This window comes from Heterodontus francisci, chromosome 6, assembly GCF_036365525.1.
Source record: "Heterodontus francisci isolate sHetFra1 chromosome 6, sHetFra1.hap1, whole genome shotgun sequence".
NCBI classification, from domain to species: Eukaryota; Metazoa; Chordata; class Chondrichthyes; order Heterodontiformes; family Heterodontidae; genus Heterodontus; species Heterodontus francisci.
In genome coordinates, this window is record NC_090376.1 from 41,713,508 (window position 1) to 41,740,167 (window position 26,660).

General features: G+C 41.0%; 1 protein-coding gene across 3 annotated transcripts in view; it reads right to left on the minus strand.

Moving 5' to 3' along the window:
* The window catches only part of uspl1 (ubiquitin specific peptidase like 1), a 40,168-nt gene that overhangs the window by 9,939 nt on the left and 3,569 nt on the right, over positions 1 to 26,660 (minus strand). The window contains exons 2-6 of one of the 3 annotated variants that reach the window (XM_068033529.1): positions 21,415 to 21,463; positions 20,641 to 20,769; positions 19,644 to 20,256; positions 12,128 to 12,241; positions 9,209 to 9,338 (exon numbers count right to left, since the gene is read on the minus strand). In XM_068033529.1, the coding sequence (XP_067889630.1) occupies positions 9,209 to 9,338; positions 12,128 to 12,241; positions 19,644 to 20,256; positions 20,641 to 20,769; positions 21,415 to 21,417 (989 nt within the window). In that variant the 5' untranslated portion in view covers positions 21,418 to 21,463. Of the gene's footprint in view, positions 1 to 9,208; positions 9,339 to 12,127; positions 12,242 to 19,643; positions 20,257 to 20,640; positions 20,770 to 21,091; positions 21,255 to 21,291; positions 21,464 to 26,660 lie in introns of those variants that run through there. The other 2 variants (XM_068033527.1, XM_068033528.1) reach the window with 2 other exon arrangements.

Consider the following 26,660-nt stretch of genomic DNA (forward strand, 5'->3'; position numbering starts at 1 on the left):
TGCCTGTGTGGAGTTTGCAAGTTCTCCTTGTGTCTGCGTGGGTTTCCTCCGGGTGCTCCGGTTTCCTCCCACATGCCAAAGACTTGCAGGTTGATAGGTTAATTAGCCATTATAAATTGCCCCTGGTATAGGTAGGTGGTAGGGAAATATAGGGACAGGTGGGGATGTGGTAGGAATATGGAATTAGTGTAGGATTAGTATAAATGGGTGGTTGATGGTCGGCACAGACACGGTGGGCCGAAGGGCCTGTTTCAGTGCTGTATCTCTAAACTAAACTAAACAAAACTTCCCCACATTGTTCATGGACAAAACTGTCAGATGGAGTTCAATCTGTTTATGTCCCTTAAGTTCCTGCTCCCATTTACACAATTTACTGTTCCTCCTACTTTAGTGTCATCTGCAAACTTGGATATAGAGCTCTCTATTCCCTCATCCAAGATATTGAAATATATGGTGAAAAGCTGCAACCCCAGTACTGATCCCAGGGAAACACCTCATCACATCCTGCCAACCAGAATCAGTTTCCTTTATCCCTACTCGTCTCCTACCTTCCAACCAATTTACAACCCATGTCAGTTGTCTAGTGCTCAAGTTCATAATGTGACTACTGAATTGGTGTGCAGTGGTGTACAAATTGGAAGGGGAATGATGGTCCTGGAATGTCTTGGATATTTTGGCCCATACGGAGTGCTTTTGCTCTTATCTGTGCCAGAAGCATTGGTCAAAAACAGAACTGATCAACGATAAATGTTTAATTCTTTTCTTTAGAGAACAGAAATGTGGATTGACCAAAAAAAACAGCAAATAATGTGACTGTTTTGAATACTAACACACTAAACAACAACATTAAAAGGGAACTGTGTAAATTGCTTTAAGCAACAGAGTACAGGGATGTTCAAGATGTCACCAATGGTCTATTTGTACATGGAAAAATGCAAGGAGCTGTTGTTTTCCAGGAGAAGAACAAACAATCTGCCACTCTGACACATGCAAAGGGCTTCTGTACAATGAAATAGCCAGTGGGTCAGTGCACAATGTCAAACACATAGAGACATGTTCCAAATAGTTTCTTCAAAATGTTGCATCCAGCCTGGTTTAACTCCAGGGGAGGAAACCAAATGAAGAAAAATACAAGTATTTTAAGTTGGTATAGACACAAGTTAATCTAGGAGACAAAACTACATAAAGTAACAGGATTAACTCAGCAGAAATCTATGATGGGAATAGATCGCATTGCTCTTAGACCTGCCTAGCTTTATTCATGCAATTGATTAGATTTGTGTACGATTACCAAAACAGAGTGTACACAAACTGGAGTAACACCAGATTGTGTTGCTTGCTGGTTTTCCATTAATGAAGGATAAAACTGAATTAAAATTTTATGGAGTCACAGTAGAGAATATAAAACTTTCCATACTAAAAAACAACTTTTTTTTCATGAATAAAGATATGGGAAAACTGAAAATGAACACTCAAAATTTGTGCTGGTTTCATGTTAATCTGGTATCTATTGTTAAATTCCAGAAAGCTTGTTGTGGAAGGATAATGCTGGAGCCTATCTTTACTCAGTTTCAGTTATTGTACAGAGTAAAAGGATTACAAACATGTAGCTCCTAATACAAACCCTCCACTGTCTCAGCAAGTCTCCTTACAAGCGCTCAAGACAGACCTCAGTTAACACCTTCCACCTGCATATAATTAAACAATTATTAGAATATTACAGCGCAGTACAGGCCCTTCGGCTCTCGATGTTGCGCCGACCTGTGAAACCATCTGACCTACACTATTCCATTTTCATCCATATGTCTATCCAATGACCACTTAAATGCCCTTAAAGTTGGCGAGTCTACTACTGTTGCAGGCAGGGCGTTCCATGCCCCTACTACTCTCTGAGTAAAGAAACTACCTCTCACATCTGTTCTATATCTATCACCGCTCAACTTAAAGCTATGTCCCCTCGTGTTTGCCATCACCATCCGAGGAAAAAGACTCTCACTATCCACCCTATCTAACCCACTGATTATCTTATATGTCTCTATTAAGTCACCTCTCCTCCTCCTTCTCTCCAACGAAAACAACCTCAAGTCCCTCAGCCTTTCCTCGTAAGACCTTCCCTCCATACCAGGCAACATCCCAGTAAATCTCCTCTGCACCCTTTCCATAGCTTCCACATCCTTCCTATAATGCGGTGACCAGAACTGCACGCAATACTCCAGGTGCGGTCTCACCAGAGTTTTGTACAGCTGCAGCATGACATCGTGGCTCCGAAACTCGATCCCCCTACTAATAAAAGCTAACACACCATATGCCTTCTTAACAGCCCTATTAACCTGGGTAGCAACCTTCAGGGATTTATGCACCTGGACACCAAGATCTCTCTGTTCATCTACACTACCAAGAATCTTCCCATTAGCCCAGTACTCTGCATTCCTGTTACTCCTTCCAAAGTGAATCACCTCACACTTTTCCGCATTAAACTCCATTTGCCATCTCTCAGCCCAGCTCTGCAGCCTATCTATGTCCCTCTGTACCCTACAACATCCTTCGGAACTATCCACAACTCCACCGACCTTAGTGTCATCCGCAAATTTACTAACCCACCCTTCTACACCCTCTTCCAGGTCATTTATAAAAATGACAAACAGCAGTGGCCCCAAAACAGATCCTTGCGGTACACCACTAGTAACTAAACTCCAGGATGAATATTTGCCATCAACCACCACCCTCTGTCTTCTTTCAGCTAGCCAATTTCTGATCCAAAGCTCTAAATCACCTTCAACCCCATACTTCCGTATTTTCTGCAATAGCCTACCGTGGGGAACCTTATCAAACGCCTTACTGAAATCCATATACACCACATCCACTGCTTTACCCTCATCCACCTGTTTGGTCACCTTCTCGAAAAACTCAATAAGGTTTGTGAGGCACGACCTACCCGTCACAAAACCGTGCTGACTATCGCTAATGAACTTATTCTTTTCAAGATGATTATAAATCCTGTCTTTTATAACCTTTTCCAATATTTTACCCACAACCGAAGTAAGGCTCACAGGTCTATAATTACCAGGGCTGTCTCTACTCCCCTTCTTGAACAAGGGGACAACATTTGCTATCCTCCAGTCTTCCGGCACTATTCCTGTCGACAATGACGACATAAAGATCAAGGACAAAGGCTCTGCAATCTCCTCCCTAGCTTCCCAGAGAATCCTAGGATATATCCCATCTGGCCCAGGGGACTTATCTATTTTCACACTTTCCAAAATTGATAACACCTCCTCCTTGTGAACCTCAATCCCATCTAGCCTAGTAGAGTAGCCTGAATCTCAGTATTCTCCTCGACAACATTTTCTTTCTCTACTGTAAATACTGACGCAAAATATTCATTTAACACTTCCCCTATCTCCTCTGATTCCACACACAACTTCCCACTACTATCCTTGATTGGCCCTAATCTAAGTCTAGTCATTCTTTTATTCCTGATATACCTATAGAAAGCCTTAGGGTTTTCCCTGATCCTATCCGCCAATGACTTCTCGTGGCCTCTCCTTGCTCTTCTTAGCTCTCCCTTTAGATCCTTCCTGGCTAGCTTGTAACTCTCAAGCGCCCTAACTGAGCCTTCACGTCTCATCCTAACATAAGCCTTCTTCTTCCTCTTGACAAGCGCTTCAACTTCTTTAGTAAACCACGGCTCCCTCGCTCGATAACTTCCTCCCTGCCTCACAGGTACATACTTATCAAGGACACGCAGTAGCTGCTCTTTGAATAAGCTCCACATTTCGATTGTTCCCATCCCCTGCAGTTTCCTTCGCCATCCTATGCATCCTAAATCTTGCCTAATCGCATCATAATTTCCTTTCCCCCAGCTATAATTCTTGCCCTGCGGTATATACCTGTCCCTGCCCATCGCTAAGGTAAACCTAACCGAATTGTGATCACTATCACCAAACTGCTCACCTACATCTAAATCTAACACCTGGCCGGGTTCATTACCCAGTACCAAATCCAATGTGGCATCGCCCCTGGTTGGCCTGTCTACATACTGTGTCAGAAAACCCTCCTGCACACACTGGACAAAAACTGACCCATCTAAAGTACTCGAACTATAGTATTTCCAGTCGATATTTGGAAAGTTAAAGTCCCCCATAACAACTACCCTGTTACTCTCGCCCCTGTCGAGAATCATCTTCGCTATCCTTTCCTCATTGATACACAATTAACACAATTAACAGATTCCCTTTTCTGTAATAAAACTTGCTCAAACATTTCAAAATAAATTCTGTATTAGGTACAAAGTATTACATTGTGAGATGCCCCTCTTCCACTAACAATTTCTTTGTACTTGCATTTCTTTTTGTGGAACAATCGGATAGCTGATGACTTGCATTGACCATTTAAGTTTGGAGATTTCCTTTCTCTCCAGCATTTGTCTCAATCCAGCAAGGTCAATATGTAGTCTTTTCTCACTCTCACTTTTTGTAGTGTGTACACTGTCCCACAAAGAATGATTACCCACATAACATTCAATGGGTATCCTATCCTCAGTATGTCTCTTGTTCAGAATTCCACCTAAAATATTTGACAAAAGAGAACCCCATATCCACTGCCTCCACAAGACCTAGCGCTTTTCAACTAATGAGCTTTTAATCACCCATTTTATTTTCTTAAGTTCCCAAGCTAAAAGGACAACATTTCCCATTTGCACCCATCAGAAATATTACAAAACCAGCTGCACTCAAATACCCATCAGGAATATTAGCATGTGAAGCATCACTAAAAGTTACTAGCTTCATGTTCTTTGGGTCACCTAAGAATGGGAACTTCTGTGCACATTTCTCCAGATTAAATTTTTAAAATGTTTTATTTGCTCTTAAAACATTCTCAACTTTCGGGTGTTTCATCACCATACTTAGCTGTACCACATCAAAACTAGCAACTGCTCTAGTCTGAGCGCACAACCAATTGACCAATCAAGCTTTGCAATTGCTCAGTCTCTGCTTTATATACATCATCTTGCTGTGATGACCTAGCATGATTAACTGGGATGGGAGTAACACTCTTTCAACAGGATTGTTAATTTAAAGTTATTCCAGAATTAGTCTGCTTAATATCTAAACCAATATATTTAAAGGCCCCAAAAGTCTGACTCCCAACCTTAAATTCTGCCCGAATCTTAATAAACTTTTCAAAATCCGCAGTACCACCCCATAAGAAATCATCAACATGCATCATGAAGATGCCTGAAAGTTTCCCTTTAGGATACCAGTAGAACATGGCAGGATTTGCTTTTAATTGAACACAACAGATCTCAAAGAAATACCACACCCTGGAAGCATTAAGGCCACAGACGTATTTGTTCAGTTTCCATAGTTTTCCTTCGGCATCTGCTGCCTCTGAGTGGTTTCAGAAACACTTCTCTGAAAAGTGTCACCCTGCAGAAATGCGGCTTTTATATCAATCGGTCTACACTCCCAAAAGAGCTAAAAAGGTTTTCAAGATTACTTCCTCACAACATTTAAGTAGTATTTAGATGAGCACTTGAAACACTATAGCATACAAAGCTACGGGACAAGTGCTGGAAGATGGGATTAGAATAGATGGGTGCTTGATGGCCAGCACGGACACAATGGGCCAAAGGACCTGTTTCTGTGCTGTATAACTCTGACTTTTCCAGCAGTGGGAGAGTCCACTCTAACATCGGTATCACCTAGTTGCCCTTCAAAACCCCTTGCAACTAGCCTCACTTTAGCCTTATAAGTTCAGTACAAATCCATCCGTGTGACGAGGCTGGCTGTCACCTATCTGGTACCTCAAAATAAACAACAAACTCTCTCCAACTCTTCAATTCCTTATGTTTTGCTTCTCTTATTAGTTTATCCTCAAGTTTATTGGCAACCACTAAAACTTCATGGTCATGAGGACTTCTGCTTCTAGTTCTATTCGGAGACTGCTCTCTAGCCTTCATTTCATTGTGGAATCTGTTCAATCAAGGCTTCTATTTAGCACTGTGATGTCTTTTGGGACTACTGCTATAAGATCTCCTTCACGCATTATCGGAGGCTCTTTCTGCTGTACAGGATTGTTTCCTGACACAAGAATCACTTCCAGATCCACAATTAGAACTTGCACTGCGTTTTCTTACTCTCCACTCTTTCACCCCATTCTGCCAGTCCATGGACCTTGCTTCTGGGCCATCATCTTGAACATTCAACCAATATTTAAACTTGCCTGCAGATTTTCCTGCACGTCCCACAATTGTTGCATGCCTCCATTTGTTAGACCCCTCGGGAATATATGTTACTTGAGTACCTAATCGGGGCAATTGTCCTTTGGATGTGATACTCTTCAAGCGTCATGATTGCTCACATTACTATCTAACCCTTGATGTACCTCATCCTGTTCCTCAGGAATTTCATCACAAAGCACATGATCATTTGAGGTACAAGGTGCTTTGTTTCCTTTTGTCAGCTCCTCAGATTCGGAGATTTTGTAATCAATCCCGATTAATCATGAGGAATGAACCATTTGATTTCAATGCTTACCATCATGACCTCTTACCTTACCAGGGCCCTTCCATTTCCCATGACTCTCTATTTAATACACCACATCTCCTATTACAATGCCTCAGAGCTCTCCGAATTTTTTCAGAGACCTCAGCCTTGATAAAAAGCCCATCTCCCTGCATGTAAAGCATTCAAATGTGCAGAAAAAAATGGAACTAACTGTAGTACCTTCTGGAGCAGGTGGACAGTCGCACAGTACAGAAGGCAATTTGGAATTCCACCCACAGACCAATTGATAGGGACTATATCTCCCAACCATCTGAAGCTAATTCTTTGCATGAACCACCCATGCCAGAGCAGTTGTCAACTTGCAGTTTGGTTGGTCAGCTAAGATTTCATGCAGCATTTCATCAGTGTGTGATTCCTTTCACAGAGCCCATTGTTGATCGGATTTTCAGCTGCTGTATTCATAACCATAATGTTCATGTTTTCACACATCTCTGAACTAGTCATTGGCAAATTCCCTTCCATTATCAGTCAGAAACTTAGCTAGTGCCCCAAATCCAGTCCCTATCCCCTTCTCCATGATTTTATCTATAACTCTTTTGTCCTTGTTATTTATTATTGCAGAAAGACTAAATCTAGTTGCTAGGTCTATAAGATGTAGAATGAAAATATTCTTTTCTTTGTTTCATACCTTTAAATTCATGGCAACTACCTCGTTAAAGTCATGCACCAATGGAAGGCTTACAATAGGACATGATGGTGTCCAATACTTTTTACAGATTTCACTTTTCACTAATCTCTTCCATTATCCTCGTATACTCTTCAACAATCACACCTGCATCCTTTAGCAAATTTTTAAAATCTCTGACAAGAAGGGTGAGCAAATTGTGTAACTTTTCAGACAATCTACTTTTGATCTCTGATTCTCATCACCTAATGCCATTAATACTTCTTTAACATTCAGACTAGAAACATCAGGTTTTGTTAAGGAGGATACAATAATGCACCTGACTGGGTAAACTGCAAATTCACTGGCTTTGCAAAAACAATTGCCTTATCATGCTCCATAACAAGTTTCGTTTCAGCCTTTTTCATTGAAGGCGATTTGAACAGGAAAGGTATCTCACTAGAGACTGTATCAGTAGTGATAAAGTGGCTTACTCCAAATATTTTACATGGAATTACTATGCCCTTCAGTGACTTCAAACTGTTATCACCAAACCTAAAGCTGGTAGTACTTTTATACTCCTTAACCTTGTGTCAATCCTCACTATGGAGTGAATCCAGAAACTTGTAACCAATCTGCTCCACATACTGTCAATGTGCAAAGCAATCTAATACAGCACAATTGAATGAATCCACAACCAACACTAAAACTCCTTGTGACCAGGAGTACAATGCGTTCAGATTCATCAATATCTTTCTCTTCTGCCTCAGAATTTTCTTTTGTGTTATTTTGAGGACTCTGTCCCTCCACTTTGGGTAGTTTATTTCATAATGATACTGAGTCACACGTGAATAACCTATTATCTGTTCCTTGGGCATTTCTGGGATTCATTCACCTATGATTGCTGTTCCAATTCTGTTTTCCACTGTAATAGACCTGCTAAAGGTGCTTTCATCCTCATTCCTCCTGTCTTTAACTCTTCCACTGTACTTATGACTGCATCCAATATCTGGACCATTTTGAAATCCGGTAAACACCAAGTCCTCCATTCTTTGTGTCCCTGTAGAATCCCGTTTGTTCTAGCAGGACTGCAGGAAATGACCGTTTCCACAGAAATTTCTTTAAGGCAGCAGACATCTGATCTACAGGGATGCTTTGTCCAAAGAATCAAACCCCAGTTAGAAACAAAAGCCTAACCATATGCGACACCCTAGCACAATCTAGCAATTTAAATGACAGCACTAAGCCAGGGATCTCCAAATTGAATTTCCTCAATCTTCTATACAGTCTGTCAAAGTCCATGATATATTCCTCCATTGAATAACCACCTGTTTCCCAAAATCTATCAAAGTCTGACCATGCCTCATACGCATTCAATAGATCATCTTTCTTGTAAATTTCATCCAAGAACTCTAACAGGAGATCCAAACGTTCATCAGTATCCAAATGATGAGCATCCAGTTCACAAAACACTTTACTTCTGATTTTACTTTCGATAGGAAGTGACAACGCTAAGGCCATAGCTTGTTTCCTCTTTGGTAGGGACGTAACTTGCGCCCATATATCCACTTTATTCATCCACTGGTCATATGGTTCAGACTCAGAATACCGGAGGGTACTCATACCCTGACAATTTACAGTTGCTTTCTGCCATATTTCTCACAATAGCCAGTGAGATTTTATTTTTCTCCGTAAACGAAAAAAAATGGCCTCGTTTCCAACATTTAACTTTAGGCAACTATCCTCTGCTACCATTTTAAAACTCCAGAAAGCTGGATGTGGAAAGATACAGCTGGAGCCTATCTTTACTCAGTTTCACATTTATTGCACAGAGTAAAAGGATTATAAATATGTAACTCCTCACTCAAACCCTCCACCAGTCTCAGTAAGAGTCTCCTTATAAGTGCTCAAGTAAGACCCCCAGTTAACACCCTCCACCTGTATACAAACCAACAACTGATACACAATTAACATCTACGGTGTAATAATTTGAAATGGAGCTGGTAATATGTTTTAATTCATATTACACACTTGCCTCTCATCATATTTGTAGCCACACTTCATACATTCAAAGCTCCAAATATATGACTGCATAAACAACGCCTCAACATACGGATCCTGCCGTAGCAGATGTGGAAAAGCAAAGACTGGGCTATCAGGTACTCCTGAAAGAGAGAAAATGCATTAATACATCATGGTAAATACATACACTCTCACACTTCCCATTTAATTATATAGTCAAATATACACTGCAGTTCCAATGACAGCCAGCAATTTTTCTTTTTAGCCTTGCACTGGAGAGTGTGTTTCAGAATGTAGCCCAATCACCAAGTAGAGAAAAATAATGCAGACCCAATCAAGGCAGATTTCCCTTGCATATATTCTAGCCTCTGGTTATAGATGTGTACTAATTGAGGTAGGACAAGACATCAGATTGAGAAAACAATTGCACAATTTAATTACAGTCCCCATTGCTTATAGCAGGCTTGTCAGTGTTAACATGATATGCCCGGTATATGCAGTGGTTGCTAAAACTAAAGAGGTAAGTAAGCAATACACTTAAAAGTGCACAAAATCTCACTTAGCAATTTGATCTCCCAATCATGAGCAGCTGTATTCAGAACCTCATCACTAAGGTGACTGCACTTTTAACAAAATGCGATCAGAAACTGAAACTACTTCAAGATCAGACTTTGTTTTTTTAAAGAAAAAAGTACAGGGTTAAGTACTTATTGCCTGAAATAGTCAACATACTTAATAGGTCATAATGTTTCCTTTGTAATTGACCCCTATGGCAATGACAAGTCGTTAGCACTTTTTGCCCAATATAGGCAGCTGCCCATGCTAAGCATGGACAGTGTAACAAGATGTGAAGTGTTTTAGGATGTGATAAGGTGCAATATAAATACAAGTTCCTTGTCTAGTACTGCAATTGAAAAGAAAAATTGGACTGAGGGAACTTGGGGGGAAAAAGTTTCCGAAAAATTATAAAGTTGCCATTCCTAAGATTGCTAAAATAACTAGAGCAAGATGACTGGATGAAAATTTAAAAATAATCTGCAATTGTATAGACAGATACTCCTAAAGGCACCATGTTTACTCCTTAACTTGTCGAGTTATCTGATCTCGGGCCAGGGCAGTAGGGAAAGTGCTCCAATTAACTTCAGTATTACCACACCAGAAACCGGATATATCTGTTCTGGTAACTTATCCAGTACAGTCTATTTCCTCCACAGGAAAATTCCTCAACATTGATGATGATCTCAGAAACTACAACTACAAGCTACTGGAGAATTTCCATACAACAGTACCCTAACGTGAATTTGTACCTTCAAGGACAGGGGAGAATATTGATGGGGGAAGAAGGGAAAGCAAGACAATTCCAGATAGCCCAAGTGCTAGACTGGTGCTGGAAGAAAGCTCGGCTGCGATATCGGAGTTCATGCTCTTTCACCTGTTTTACATAAAAGTACAATAGTATAAAAGCAAAATACTGTGGATGCTGGAAATCTAAAATAAAAACAGAAAATGCTGGAAATACTCAGGAGGTTTGACAGCATCTGTGGAGTTAACATTTCAGGTTGTGACCTTTGTCAGACCTGGGAAAATTTACTAATGGACAAATGAAATAGAGGGGAGTGGAAGATGTGTTTGGTAGTGGCATCACACTGGACTACACCTCCTCACACCCCACTTCCAGCAAGAACTCAATTCCACTCTCCCGGTTTCTCTGTCACAGCTATTCAGACAATACAATCTTCCATACTAGTGCTTGCAATAAGTCTTCCTTTTTCCTCACCACCAACATCCACCCCCCCCACCACCCAACCTTGGCCGACAGGGCCTTCAACCATGTTGGTCTATTTCACACACTTCAGCCATCCCTGCTTCCTCTCCCTCCCAGAGCCACAATAAGGTTTCTCTTGCCCTCACCTTCCACCCCACCAGCCTCCATATTCAACAGATCATCCTCTGCCATTTCCACCATCGCCAGCATGATGCCATCAACAAACACATTTTCCTCTCCCCTTTCAGCAGTTACCTCCGTGATACCCTGACCCATTCCTCAGTCACTTCCAACATCACGTTCCCTACGGCATCTTTCCATGCAAGCACAGGAGATGCAACACCTGCCTTTCTACCTCCTCACCATTCAAGACCTCAAACACTCCTTCTAGGTGAAACAGTGATTTACTTGTACTACTTTCAATTTAGTATACTGTATTCACTGCTCAAGTGATGTCCTCTAACTGGGGAGACCAAACACAGACTGGATGACTGCTTTGCAGAGCACCTCCATTCAGTCTGCAAGCATAACCCCAGAGCTTCCAACTGCCTATTCAGTCCTTGGCCTGCTGTAGTGTTATGATGAAGCTTAACGCAAGCATGAGGAACTGCACCTCACCTTTCGACTGAGTACTTTACAGCCTTCTGGAATAAGTACTGAGTTTAACAATTTTAGATCGCAAATTCTGCCTGCATTTTGTTTCATGGTTCTTTGCTGGCTCAGTTTTTACTTTCATTTCTCTCTTATTTCCTTTACCTTGCTTTTGGATGGCAGTTATGCAAGATCCTACCATTCACACCTCCTCTAGACATTTTTTAAAATTTTTATTTGTCCCATTACCATTCCCTTTCGCCTTGAACCATGAAAACTCCTGCCCTCTACCCTATCACAGACCATCCCTTTTGTTCTCCTTCCCATCCTCTCCACTTACACTTGCTCAAAACCTAACATATTTCTAACTTTTCCCAGTTCTGAAGGGTCACAGACCTGAAATGTTAACACACACTCTCTCAGATGCTACCAGACCTACTGAATATTTCCAACATTTTCTGCTTTTATTGCGATTGTATACTTGTTATCTGTACAATTATACAAAAAAAACACTTTTGTAAAACAAAATTTTAAATAAAACTTTTAATACAGTATACGCTAGAATTTGTTGATTACCCATTTCACATCTCAGTTTTGGTTGAAGCAGCTGGAAGAGGCTCTCTCTGATATTGTTCAGTATTAATTCCATCTGAGCAAGTGTTTTGTGGGGAATCTTCCACAAGCCATTACCTGCAAATGTAAGAATAGTTCAATGAATTTCCAGAAAGGTAAAAGTCCCCAAAACTAGTGGAAAAGCATCTAAAATTAGTGGATTTTTTGTTTCTGCATTGGTAACAAGAAAGTTTAGTTCAACTCAATTTAAAACAAAATAGGCAGTACGTCATAGGGAATCATCAATATTTGCATGACTATAGCGTAGTCTGGATTAATTTTTTCACTAATATACATCCACAAATCTGCTGTGGAGATAGTCATGTTGAGTTTGAGGACATGCTGTTTTATAACAATAGGGGTATTATGCAATGAAATGCATAATGTATTATCCGCTGCTGAAACCTTCATCCATGCCTTTGTTACTTCTAGACTTCACTATTCCAACACACTCCTGGATGGGCTCCCATCATCTATAAACTTAAACTCATCCAAAACTCTGGTGCCCATGTCCAACATGCACCAAATCCTGCTCATCCATCACACCTCTATTGGCTTCAGGTTCAGCAACACCTTAATTTTAAAATTTTCATTTTCAAATCCTTTCATAGCCTCATCCCCTCCCCCAGCCATACAACCTGCCGAGGTACCTGTGTTCCTCCAATTCTGACTTATTGCGCATTCTTGATTTTAATTACTTCGCCATTGGCGGCCATACCTTCAACTGCCAAGGCCCTAAGCTTTGGAATCCTTCCCCAAATCTCTCTGCGTCTCTTTCCTTCTTTAATACATTCCTTAAAACCAATCTCTTTCATTAAGCTCTCGGTCATCTACTTTAATATCTCATGGTTCGGTATCAAATTTATTTGATAACACTTCTATGAAATGCCTTGGAATGTTTTACTATGTTAAAGGTGCTATGCAATTGGAAGCTGTTGTTATATCATTAAGTCCATGATTTTCTGCAACTAATTCAGCCAGGTTTGGCTATATTATGTGGTACTCAGACTTTTATTTGTGTTTTGCAGATTGACTTCCATAACATTTTAATTCTTTATGAAATGAATGCCGTTGGTTATTATACATTTTCCGTTAACCATTTAATCAACTTTTATCTCTTACCTTATAGCTCATAAAAGATAATAGGGAAGATGTTTGTAGTATTATTGACGTTAGGGAGATATGCAGCACCACTGGGAGAAAAGGGTCATGGGATTTGATGGGAATTGGTAGATCCAGAGATCAAGCAGCACAGGATGGGATGCAGAGTGATGCTGGGGTTAAATCCAACAAGGTTGTTGGATCCTAGCAGTAGTGTGGTCAGGATTAAACTTTTCAGTATAGGAGAGGCTGTGAGTACTATGAATGTTAGCAATGAAGGATGTTGAGGTGTGTGAATGCTATTTGTGGAGGTGCTGCAGTGCGGTACAAGAGGGAGGTCTCAAAAATGTGGAAATATTATGGAAGAGGGTGTTGCTGGGATGCAATAGCACCAGGAGAAGGTTTCTGTTATTAGGGAGCCCTGGGTAGGTCGTAGCACATAAAAGTGGCAAATGTGTAAGCATTGGATTAACTAGCTGCCAGGATCTGAGCATTGGAAAATGGAGATCATCTGTGGGACAGGGAATGAGGTGCACATCCCAGGTTTGGGAGGAGGGTGCTGTGGAATCTGTTAAAAGTGAGGTGGGATTAATGGCACATGAAAGTGGTAGGAGGATTGCCCTGGAGACTTCGGGGTAGATTGGGACTTCGATATAGTGCAAAACAGGTGATAGTGGATTATCAGCCTTTTTTATTGCCATTTAATGTCTACCTAGGAATCAGCTGTGACTGAGTTGGTGGTTCAAGCCCCACTCCAGGGCTTGAGCACAAAATCAAGGCTGACACACTCTTGCAGTACTGAAGGAGCGCTGCACCGTCGAAGGTGCTGTCTTTTGGAGGAGAAGTTAAACCGAGGCCCCATCTGCTTGCTTGGGTGGATGTAAAAGATCCCATGGCACTATTTTGAAAGATGGCAGGGGAGTTATCCCCAGTACCTTGACCAATATTTATCCCTCAACTTCAACATCACAAATAAAAATTATCTGGTCATATCACATTGCTGTTTGTGGGGGTTTGCTGTGCGCATACTGGTTGCTGCGTTTCCTGCATAACAGTGTGTGTTTTACCTTCTGGTGCGAGTGGCTGATAAAGTCAAGTCTGATGAAGAAGTGTGAAAAGGAGAGAAGACCACAACCCAACCCTTTCCAGCATTTCTGAAGGACCCCGAGAAGTCCACTGTGTCAATTCATCTCGTTTCCTGTCTTTGAAGAAAGCCTGCTAAATTGCTTTTCAACGCCGCCTGAAAAGAACTGTTCTATAAGATCTGTGACCTGTTTACGTGCACTCAGAAGTTAGACTGTATGCCAGTTTTGGACAACATATCTCATCTGCTGTTGTCTTCAAAAACGAGCAAGTAATCTGCCCAAGTTTCATTTTGTGTGAAGGGACTAAGGTTTAAAAAAAGGGAACTTTAAAATTTCGATCTGTGTGTTTATGATTGACTTCATTACTAGTTAAGATTTGTTTTATAATAAACTGATAATTTTGTCGTTCATAAAGAAACCTGGTTAGTGTTCTATTCTGGGAAAAACAAAGTATATGATTGACCGCATCAATAAGTGGGAAAATTTAAAAATATGTTGTGACCTGTGGAAAAGTGGGACTAGAATAAACAGTGCATTCCTCCCACCTCGGTCATAACATATTAATACTTCATTGGTTATAAAGCACTTTGAGATGTCCAGTGGTCGTGAAAAGCACTATATAAATGCAAGTCTTTTTTTTTTAGGAATGTCCAAAAGACTGCCTAGTGTGGGAGCAGTAGATTGGGTGCCAAGCGTGGAAGATGTCTGGGTCGAGGATTATATGGCTGTTGGAATCCTGGCAGGTTCAAGAGAGGTACTTTATAAGTCTGGTAGTGGAGAGTTAATTCATGAAAGTCCTGGGCAACTGGTCCTGTGGACTGAGTGTCAGGATCTGTGAACAGTATAGGAAGTGATGGGGTTCGGGAGGGAGGCCCAAGTGCTGAGAAGTTGGTTCTGGATGTTGGGGGTAAACGCAGGGAGCTGAAAAGATTAGGCAGAGGAATCTCCAGAGAGAATGAAGAGGATATTTTACAATTGTGGGGGATGGAGGAGGAGGCAATTCTGGGAACCGACAGTAGAAAGGTGGTAGTGGGGTGGGGAGAAGTTGGGGAAGGGGTATTACTACCTTTGAGGTAGTGTTTTTCAATCTAGCACCTTAAATTCTCTTAGCAAGATTTCAAATGAAAATTTGAGCTAGTCAGTCATTGATTCCAACCAGGACCATGACTTTTAACTGCTTTCCCTTCTATTTATTTTTAACACCTTCAACCTGACAGCAGGGAAACTATATACTATTTTTAATTCTTAATCATGGCTGTAACTAAAGGAAGGAACTGTTCAGTGAACACAAAATCTCTCAGTCTATCATCCTATTCTTATGGTTCACCTGCTTTTCATCTTCCTGGGAATTCCCCTGCTCCACAATATCCTAGCTTTGCTCCTGCCTACCCTCCAGAATAACTATCCACCAGTTACCAGCACTATAACTATTGCATCTATTGAACAGTTTAATCTCTGCTCCCCTGACTTCCCCCTCCCTCTGTGTTTCAAGATACTTAATCCACTGTTTTGCTACACTACCCTACAATAGCAACAGAGACATGGAGGAACAGATTGGGAGGCAGATTTTGGAAAGGTGCAGAAGTAACAGGGTTGTTGTCATGGGTGACTTCAACTTCCCTAAAATTGATTGGAACCTCCTTAGTGCAAATAGTTTGGATGGAGCAGTTTTTGTCAGTTGTGTCCAGGAAGGTTTCCTGACTCAATATGTAGATAGGCCGACTAGAGGGGAGGCGATGTTGGACTTGGTGCTTGGCAACGAACCAGGCCAGGTGGCAGATCTCTCGGTGGGAGAGCATTTCGGTGATAGTGATCACAACTCCCTGACCTTTACTATAGTCATGGAGAGGGACAGGAGCAGACTGGATGGGAAAATATTTAATTGGGGGAGGGGGAATTACAATGCTATTAGGCAGGAACTGGGGAGCATAAATTGGGAACAGATGTTCTCAGGGAAATGCACGACAGAAATGTGGAGGTTGTTTAGGGAGCACTTGCTGCGACTGCTGGATAGGTTTGTCCCGATGAGGCAGGGAAGGGATGGTAGGGTGAAGGAACCTTGGATGACAAGAGATGTGGAACAGCTAGTCAAGAGGAAGAAGGAAGCTTACTTAAGGTTGAGGAAGCAAGGATCAGACAGGGCTCTAGAGGGTTAGATTAGATTAGATTAGAGATACAGCACTGAAACAGGCCCTTCGGCCCACTGAGTCTGTGCCGACCATCAACCACCCATTTATACTAATCCTACACTAATCTCATATTCCTACCAAACATCCCCACCTGTCCCTATATTTCCCTACCACCTACCTATACTAGTGACAATTTATAATGGCCAATTTACCTATCAACCTGTAAGTCTTTTGGCTTGTGGGAGGAAACCGGAGCACCCGGAGAAAACCCACGCAGACACAGGGAGAACTTGCAAACTCCACACAGGCAGTACCCAGAATCGAACCCGGGTCCCTGGAGCTGTGAGGCTGCAGTGCTAACCACTGCGCCACTGTGCCGCCCAGGAAGGTAGCCAGGAAGGAACTGCAGAATGGACTTAGGAGAGCTAGAAGGAGACATGAAAAAGTCTTGGCGGGTAGGATTAAGGAAAATCCCAAGGCGTTCTACACTTATGTGAGGAACAAGAGGATGGCCAGAGTGAGGGTAGGGCCGATCAGGGATAGTGGAGGGAACTTGTGCCTGGAGTCGGAGGAGGTAGGGGAGGTCCTAAATGAATACTTTGCTTCAGTATTCACTAGTGAGAGGGACCTGGTCATTTGTGAGGACGGCGTGGAACAGGCTGATATGCTTGAACAGGTTGAGGTTAAGAGGGAGGATGTGCTGGAAATTTTGAATGATATGAGGACAGATAAGTCCCCGGGGCCAGACGGGATATACCCAAGGATATTACGGGAAGCGAGGGAAGAGATTGCTGCGCCTTTGGCGATGATCTTTGCGTCTTCACTGTCCACTGGAGTAGTGCCGGATGATTGGAGGGTGGCAAATGTTGTTTCCTTGTTCAAGAAAGGGAATAGGGATAACCCGGGAATTATAGACCAGTCAGTCTTACGTCGGTAGTGGGCAAATTATTGGAGAGGATTCTGAGAGACAGGATTTATGATTATTTGGAAAAGCATAGTTTGATTAGAGACAGTCAGCATGGCTTTGTGAGGGGCAGGTCATGCCTCACAAGCCTTATTGAATTCTTTGAAGATGTGACAAAACACATTGATGAAGGAAGAGCAGTGGATGTGGTGTATATGGATTTTAGCAAGGAGTTTGATAAGGTTCCCCATCGTAGGCTCATTCAGAAAGTAAGGAGGCATGGGATACAGGAAATGTTGGCTGTCTGGATACAGAATTGGCTGGCCCATAGAAGACAGAGGGTGGTAGTAGATGGGAAGTATTCAGCCTGGAGCTCGGTGACCAGTGGTGTTCCGCAGGGATCTGTTCTGGGACCTCTGCTCTTTGTGATTTTTATAAATGACTTGGATGAGGAAGTGGAAGGCTGGGTTAGCAAGTTTGCCGATGACACGAAGGTTGGAGTTGTGGATAGTGTGGAAGGCTGTTGTAGGTTGCAACGGGACATTGACAGGATGCAGAGCTGGGCTGAGAAGTGGCAGATGGAGTTCAACCTGGAAAAGTGTGAAGTGATTCATTTTGGAAGGTCGAATTTGAATGCGGAATACAGGCTTAAAGACAGGATTCTTGGTAGTGTGGAGGAACAGAGGGATCTTGGGGTCCATGTCCATAGATCGCTCAAAGTTGCCACCCAAGTTGATAGGGTTGTTAAGAAGGCATATGGTGTGTTGGCTTTCATTAACAGGGGGATTGAGTTTAAGAGCTGCGAGGTTATGCTGCAGCTCTATAAGGCCCTGGTTCAACCACACTTGGAATATTGTGTTCAGTTCTGGTCACCTCATTATAGGAAGGATGTGGAAGCTTTAGAGAGGGTGCAGAGGAGATTTACCAGGATGCTGCCTGGACTGGAGGGCATGTCCTACGAAGAAAGATTGAGGGAGCTGGGGCTTTTATCATTGGAGCGAAGGATGAGAGGTGACTTGATAGAGGGGTACAAGATGATGAGAGGCATAGATAGAGTGGATAGCCAGAGACTTTTTCCCAGGGTGGAAAGGACTATCACCAGGGGGCATAATTTTAAGGTGATTGGAGGAAGGTTTCGGGGAGATGTCAGAGGTAGGTTCTTTACACAGAGAGTGGTGGGTGCGTGGAATGCGCTGCCAGCGGTAGTAGTAGCAGATACATTAGGGGCATTTAAGCGACTCTTGGATAGGTACATGGATGATAGTAGAATGAAGGGTAGGTAGTTAGTTTGATCTTAGAGTAGGTTAAAGGTTCGGCACAACATCGTGGCCCGAAGGGCCTGTACTGTTCTATGTTCTACCCCTATATGCTGAATGATCTACCACTGCTTCTTGAATTACCACACTCTGAAGAATACAATCCAGAAACCACTTTCCTCAGACTATAGCCAATTACTCTAGAGCACAGCAACCTTCTGCTTCCAGCTCAATTATTTGCTGCCTTGGAATACACTAGGTATCCAGAGTGTTCTATGCTTAAAAATGAAACACACTACACACACATCATAAGGGTTCCCTACCATTGTTCCAACTTAAAAACATGGTTAATTGCAAAGTGCCACCAACACTAAATTCCTGCAAGAATCAAACTCTGCTTTAACACTTTGTAGCTACCTTGCTTGGTTGCCTAGTCTCGTGATTTACATAAGATTTATTTTTAATTAAAAGCTCACATTCTGTCCTGGTCCAACAATCAAATAGTCAGTTTCTGAATTGGAATTGTGCAATGATTCCTCCCTTAATCACTGAAGCATCAACCTAGATTCTGTACCGATGCCCCAGAGGGGGCTTTAACCACAATATTACGACTCAAAACAAGTGTTTAATTTCTGTGACCGCTTTCTTGAAAACAATGACAAAGACAGAATTCTTAAAACACCATCTTCAGTTAAATGCATTAATCGAAATATATCTCTCCAGTTCTATTGTAGAGTCTGCATTCTCAACAGCGTCAGTGACAAATTATTCAAACTTTTATTCAAAATTTAACTCTTCTCCCCTCACCAAAAAAGGTACGGCCAAGAGAATTAGGCTATGTTGGCACGGTATATAGATAGTGGCAGGGTTTTTCTTGGACAGGATTAATCTTTTAAAGCTAGTAGTGACAAGTAAACAACGATGCAAGATATTGTCCAACATGCTTAAGGAAATTACAACTGTTCATGTACTATAAACATAACACCACCAGATATCAATTCCTACCTTTTCTATGACTTCGGCATTTAGATACTAGTGCACATGCCTGATCATATTCTGTGCATAGTTTCTTAACTGGAGATTCCATTTCTGTTCCTAGATTAGGTATGACTTTTCTCATCACTTTCAAGTGGACCAAAGCTATTAATATGCAGTCTAGCCAGCAGAGAGCAGATGTGTTCTTCCACTGAAGATATAATTGTTCAACATTTGGAACTTCCAATCTAGTCTGGCCAGAATGTTCAGACTCAGTTGGTGGCTCCTTTCTCTTGCCACATAATTGATCAGGGACCACAAGAATTGGCTTGTCTGGGACAACCATGCCATCTGTTTCACTAGAATTAACTGACTTATGATTGCTTCCATTTTTTGAGCAAGAGACAAAATTGTCAATACTATTTAAACTATTTTCTATTGGCTGAAATGCAGCTTCCTTGGGTGCATCACGGAAACTATCCCAAGTGTCCTTATTATTACAAATAGAAGTTTTTTGTCGTTTTACACTCCGTTTACACAGCGGAACCAGTGAACCGGATCCAAATGTATTCTTCGCAGCATAGGATGGTTGAGGTGAAATGAGGATCTCATTCAATGGTTTACATCCCAAAGGAAAGACACACTAAAAGGATAAAAAAAAAGTAAAAACATCAAATTTCTGCTTTTAACTAAATGACTCAACAAATGCAAACACTGTCTGTGTGTGTCTAATCTGATAACTATAAAGCTCACTACACAACATATTGCAATTGTATAGTTGGAAAACTGGATTTTTTTTTTAAAACTGCAGCTCAATATCAGAGTAATCACATACGAACTCTGTTGCAAGTGTAGGTTTAATGAATTACTAGTATTGGCTAACAGTATTGAATAACCTCTGAATTTAACAAATTGACTAATTAATCTTAAATATGGCTAACTGCTTTCTAGTGGCTTGATAGTATGGAAAAAAATTCCAGCGAGATTCCTGAAAAATCAACAAACTTTCATTGAAAATTTCCAGTACCTGTGGATTTTCACAAAGAAGAACGGATTCCTCTAAACTTATACAATATCTGCGCAAAACTTTCTTTTCCCCTTTTGCAGTACAGGCAGGACAATATTCCTGTAGACTAAGTGAGGTGTTTTCAGAAAGCTGCACACAGAAAAAAAAAGGGAGCAAAAGTTAACTGTCATGTCTACAATTTAGGGTTTTCTAAAAAATAATCAAATGTTAAAATTGTTTTATGCCATCATCTGTTCATGACCAGATAGAAACTTAAACCCATTTAATATAGTATTTTCGCCTTCAGTGTACTGAAGATGAAGTGCACACTTAAGGACAGCTTTAAATTGGACAAATATGAAAAAGTACTGTTTATGCTAAGTTTACTTTCATATTCTAGTTTTCATTTGAAAGTAAAACTTAGTGTCCTCAGGAGCATGTTTCAACAACTACTCAGTACATAGAGGATTACCATGGTAACCATGTTTTCACTTCAGACAAATCTTTCGCCATAGCACTTTGTGCAAGATTTCCGTGTCACTTTGAATGAGTTTAGAATGATCCACATTTCTTCACCTTTTCCAGAAAAGACAACAGATTCAAAATAATTTGAAAATGTAATAAAATTTAGAACTTTTCTCAGTTTAGAGAGGAATAAACAGTTTTACTGACTTTTCCCAAATACCCCACCGTGTGGATGGAAGACACATTTATATCAGTGTCTGGACCACTCAGTGGTAAACCAGTCTTGGTCTTCTGTTTATCCGCCATGCTGAGACATAGGCTAACCTTTACCATCTCACCGGTGATTTGAAGTACACCATCAGGAACTTCTCAGATAATGCTGTTAAAATAAAAGTTGAAGATATCATTAGAAGGTATACAAAATATTTTCCTAAATTACAAATAACCAGTAAACTTAATAAAACTTGTAAAATGCAAGCACCCACAGTTAATATATTAAAAATATATCAAGCACAAATTCAAAATGACATTTGATTTACAAGATTTTAAACAACAATTACAGATCAGTTAGCTACTAAGCAATAGCAGCTCACCAGAGTGTTAAGATTAATCCCATTGCCATCTTAAGGAGAGCTATAGCCAAATTTTAGTTCGCTTGATAAAAATGATCCAACCTAAACACTGAAAATCGTATTTGCTTTAGCATATACCATTTTACTTGCACAAGACATCATAATGTTATATTTAAAATTAAAAAATTAACACATGCATTGATCACTAACCCTGAAAGAAATATTGCACTTAAGGGGTAAAAACAGAAAAGACTTGTATTTCTCTCATTTTGGATTGTTATCTGAAAAGGAAGAATCTGTAGGGCTACAGGGAGAAGCACTAGGTATACTGCTCTTTCGGAGAACCAGCAGAGACACGATGGGCCGAATGGCCTCCTTCTGTGCTGTAACAATTTTGTGATTGTGATGTTAGTCCTTTATAAATCACTGCTCAGGCATCAGCTGGCATATTGTGCACAATCCTGAGCACCACACTGCAAAAGCCTTGGAAAGAGTTCAGAGGAAGTTTACCATAACATAACCAGGCATAAGGAAAATCAGTTATGATGGGAAACTGGCAAAGTTAGGATTGCTATCCTTGGAACAGGAATGGTTGGGATGTGATTTTAGAGGTTTTGATAGAGTAGATAAATATTACTATTCCCTCTGGATCAATACCAGAGGTGATAGGTTTAAAATCATTTGCAAAAGATTTAGAGATGTTTTCCCATCAGTGTTGGGATCTGAAACGCTCTGCCTGAAAAGGCTGATTCCATAAATGAAAGGGACTTAGACAACTATGTGAAGATGAGGAACTGACAGGGTTACAGACAAAAAGGGAGTTGTGGAACTAAGCATGACTGCTCTTTCAAAGAGCCAACCGGTCAAATGGTCCCTTCTGTGCTGCAAGTTTCTACGATTCTCTGATTCTACTGACTTACATGACAACAACATGAATTTTCCATTTCCCATATCAAGCCTCGCTTAAATTTTAAATAAACTAATGCAACAAAAAATATTGCATCCTATTTTGAAAACCATCGACAGCTTGTTACATTTAAAAATCCCTTCTAAAAATCGAACTATTTTGTCTCCATGTTTGGTCGACACCACTTTGCACCAAGGATGCAGTTCCAGAGTCATATAATAAAAAATATTTTAAAATACATGGAGTTCAGTGAAATACAAAAAGCAGGTGTGAGTTTAACTTGTTGCAAAATGTTCACACAATATGATGCAGGGATATCCAAAAATGTGAATTTGTTATGGAACTCTCAAGTTTTGCATCACACCAATAAGGCAAAAATTAGACAACACTATGTAATGCAATGTTATAAAATAGGCTGCGTTTGCTAACAACACCACTAGGTGGCGCTGCAGTGGCACATGCGCAAATGCAGTCTGTGACCTTAGGCAGCTGCCAGGACTAAAGATGGATGGCGCTGCTCAAATAATCACACAAAGGCAACCTAGCCTAAACACATGGCAGGAGGGAGGGAGCGAGCGAGCAGGCCGGGACCAGGACCGGGGGACTGGAGCGGCGGAGAGATCAGCGAGGGGGGGGGGACGCGGAGCGGCCGGACAGCGCAGCGAGGAGGGGGTGGTGGTGGGGAGCGGAGCAGCCGAAAGAGCGGAGCGGCCAGAGAGAGCAGCGAGGGAGGAGGGAGCAGAGCTTGACGCGCGTGGGTGAATACCCGTTAGCGTTGCTTTGCTGTACGCGTAATGCGCATGCGCAGAGGCCGACCAGGCGCATTGCCCGAAGTTGCACACGTCACGCGATATGTCATCGGCGCATTCACTAACCAGTCCTGGCAAGTCGGAACATAGCGCACGTGTAGAGAGCAGGAGACCGTCTGCGCACGTGCGCACCTTGGCGCAGCCTGATGACGTCAGTGGCCGGATGCGTTGCCAGGAATCACTTTGTATAAAATATTGAGAAGCCAGCACAAAGAGTTAGGCATACCATCCACAGGATTCACTTACAAATCTCCTAAAGCATGGCTACACAGAAACATTGTAATAAGATCAACATTCTTATAGCCAGAGATGGACAAGGTAAAAACTCACATAGGAACACTTGCAAAGCCCAATACTTTAAATAGGGTGCAACCAAAAATCATGAACCAAGCCAATACATACGTGCACTTTTAACAAAAAGTAGCACTTGGTTCAAACAAAGGCAGAAAATATGTGCTAATGGGTTGATATTAGTAACATCGGTGGGCACCACACATCATTAAGATCATTTAACAACTGTAAAATTGCCATTACCAAAACTGAGTTTTAAAAATCACTCACCTTGTTTAAGAAATGCAATAATGTCATCTGTATCTTAATTCCATCCAATTGATTTCAGAGTAACAAATAGTGCTCCCACTGTTAGGTCAGATATCAAGGAACCGCTAATCAACCCAACTTTTTCTGCTTTTTAAACCATATGGGTACACTTTTGAGAAAACAAAATTTTACACTATACAGAGATACCCAGACAATATACTAAAAATATTACACAGGACTTACCTTTTGCCAATCTCTAACTGTTCACATTTGCTCACCACATGATTTGCTGTTATGTCCAACAGACCTATTCCTGATACTGTGCATCCACAGCCAGTTGTTTTTTTAAGATTTAATTTATTATTCTTGATTCTAGATGGACTAAAAGGACAAAGCCCATTGAACTATTTTATATAAAAGATTTGTAGATTTTAAATTAGTTTTATGCCTCTTGCCTCAGTGGAAGCTTCTTCCACCAGTAGGAAGCAGTCTGAAGTGAGATTCTGCAACTGCTACTAAGGGTGTACAGGAAAAGTGTTCTTGTAGCAGAGTTACAAGTCTAATATAGAAAACAAAGATTCAGAGACTTGTAAATAAAAAGGTAGATACCAAACCACTGGTAAATTTTATTCAACAATGGCGCAGACATTTTCTTAAAATCTTGGGGAAAAGTTGGTTGATTGTAGACTAGTTGACAGAATATTTGCCCCTAATTCTTTATAAATATGATTAACCACTCTGGTTTTACCTGCTTTGCAGCTCTAACGAATGAAGACATCTGTATCAAAATTATGCACATTGAGAGAAGCTACCAATATTTCTACTTGCTTGAACTGGCCATGATACTATATTATTGCAGAAAGTGTTACAACAGGAAGGTCAACAAAATAGCAAATTCCAATGGACAAAACACAACCAAACATGTATACATACACTGTTACAGCCACGAGAAAGCCAACTAAAATATAGCTGCACAGGATCTTAATGAAACCATTTTTAAACTAGATTTTTAAGAACAAATTTTGACGAGTTTCTAGATTTCAAGGCACCCGTTTCCACGAACCAACTGTTCTGAGTAGAACAAATGAACTGTTCACTTTGCCATTACAATGAACCTTCCACTGGCCTGTGACTTCTTTTCAACAATATCAAGGTTACAGCAGCACTCTTGTACAGAATGGTATGATTGACAGAGATGGGGGAAGACAATTAAATTAGCACAATGCTATTAAATTCAGAGGAGGGACAATCTTTGGACTCACAAAATAAGTTTCTTGCAAGTACGTAGCTCCTGCACAATAGTGCACTGTAAATGAATCAATATAATGGTATTTTGAATTCAATCCCATCTTTCTGTTGGACATTGTCAAGGAAAAGATCCTGAACTGTTTAAATAGATTGGAGAAAAGAATGTATTTTTACTTTATATGTCTTTTCACATTTAGATAGATTAGACAAGAAAGGAAAAATTTATGATTGTATGAGAGAGAAATATATAAACCACAAGAAACCCAACATATAATTAGGCTTTTTTTTGAACTGGTGATCACATCTCTGCCATAGGATCCAAGAATGCCTGATGTTTGATCATGGTTTCTATTGGGTTTACCAATATCAGGTGGGACCACTGGGTATAAAAATGCCAAGGGGGTGGGGGGGAAAATGGGTGGAACCAATAACTTATTACCCTGTATCATTTGCTGCCCAGAGAGGCATGATGGAAAGTTTCACATGTTAAATCAACACTGGGCTGTGTTGTGATGCTCCTTTAGTCGCTGAATCTTACTGCCAGGTTCAGATGCCATATGACATCTAAGAACATAAACAGGAGGAGTAGGCCATTCAATAAGATCATGGCTGATCTGCCCCAGACATCACCTCCTCTTTCGTGCCAGTTTCCACAGCCCTCAACTCCCCGATATTTCAAAAATCTATCTACCTCCTCTTTAAATACTTTCAGTGATCTAGCCTCCACAGCTCTCTGGGGTAGAGAATTCCAGACATTCACTGCCCTCAGAAGAAATTCCTTTGCATCTCAGTTTTAAATAAGTGTCCCCTTATTCTGTAACTATGTCCCCTAGTTTGAGATTCCCCAACTAGTGGAAACATCTTCTCATCTACCCTGTCAAGCCCCCTCAGAATCTTGTACGTTTCAGTAAGATCACCCCTCTTTCTTCTAAACTCCAATGAATAAAAGCCTAATCTGTTTAGCCATTCTTGATAAGCCAACCCCTTCATCCCAGGAATCAGCCTAGTGAATCTCTTTTAAACTGCCTCTAATGCCAGTATATCCTTTCTGAAATACAGGGATCAAAACTGTACACAGCACTCCTCATCAACACCCTATACAGGTGTAACAATACTTCCCTATTTTTAAACTGCAACCCCCTAGCAATAAAGGGCAAAATTCCATTTGCCTTAATTACTTGCTGTACCTGCATGCTAACTTTTTGTGTTTCATGTACAAGAACACCCAGATCCCTCTGTGCTTCACTTTATTGGAGTCTCTCTCCATTTAAATAATAGTCTGCCTTTTGATTCTTCCTACCAAAGTGCATGACCTCACACTTTCCTACATTAAACTCCATCTGCCAAGCTTTTGCCATTCACTCAACCTATCTATGTCCCCTTGCAGATTCCTTATGTCCTCATCACATGCCCTCCTACCTATTTTCGTATGGTCAGCAGATTTGGATATATTACACTCTGCCCCCTCCTCCAAGTTAATATAGATAGTAAATAATTGAG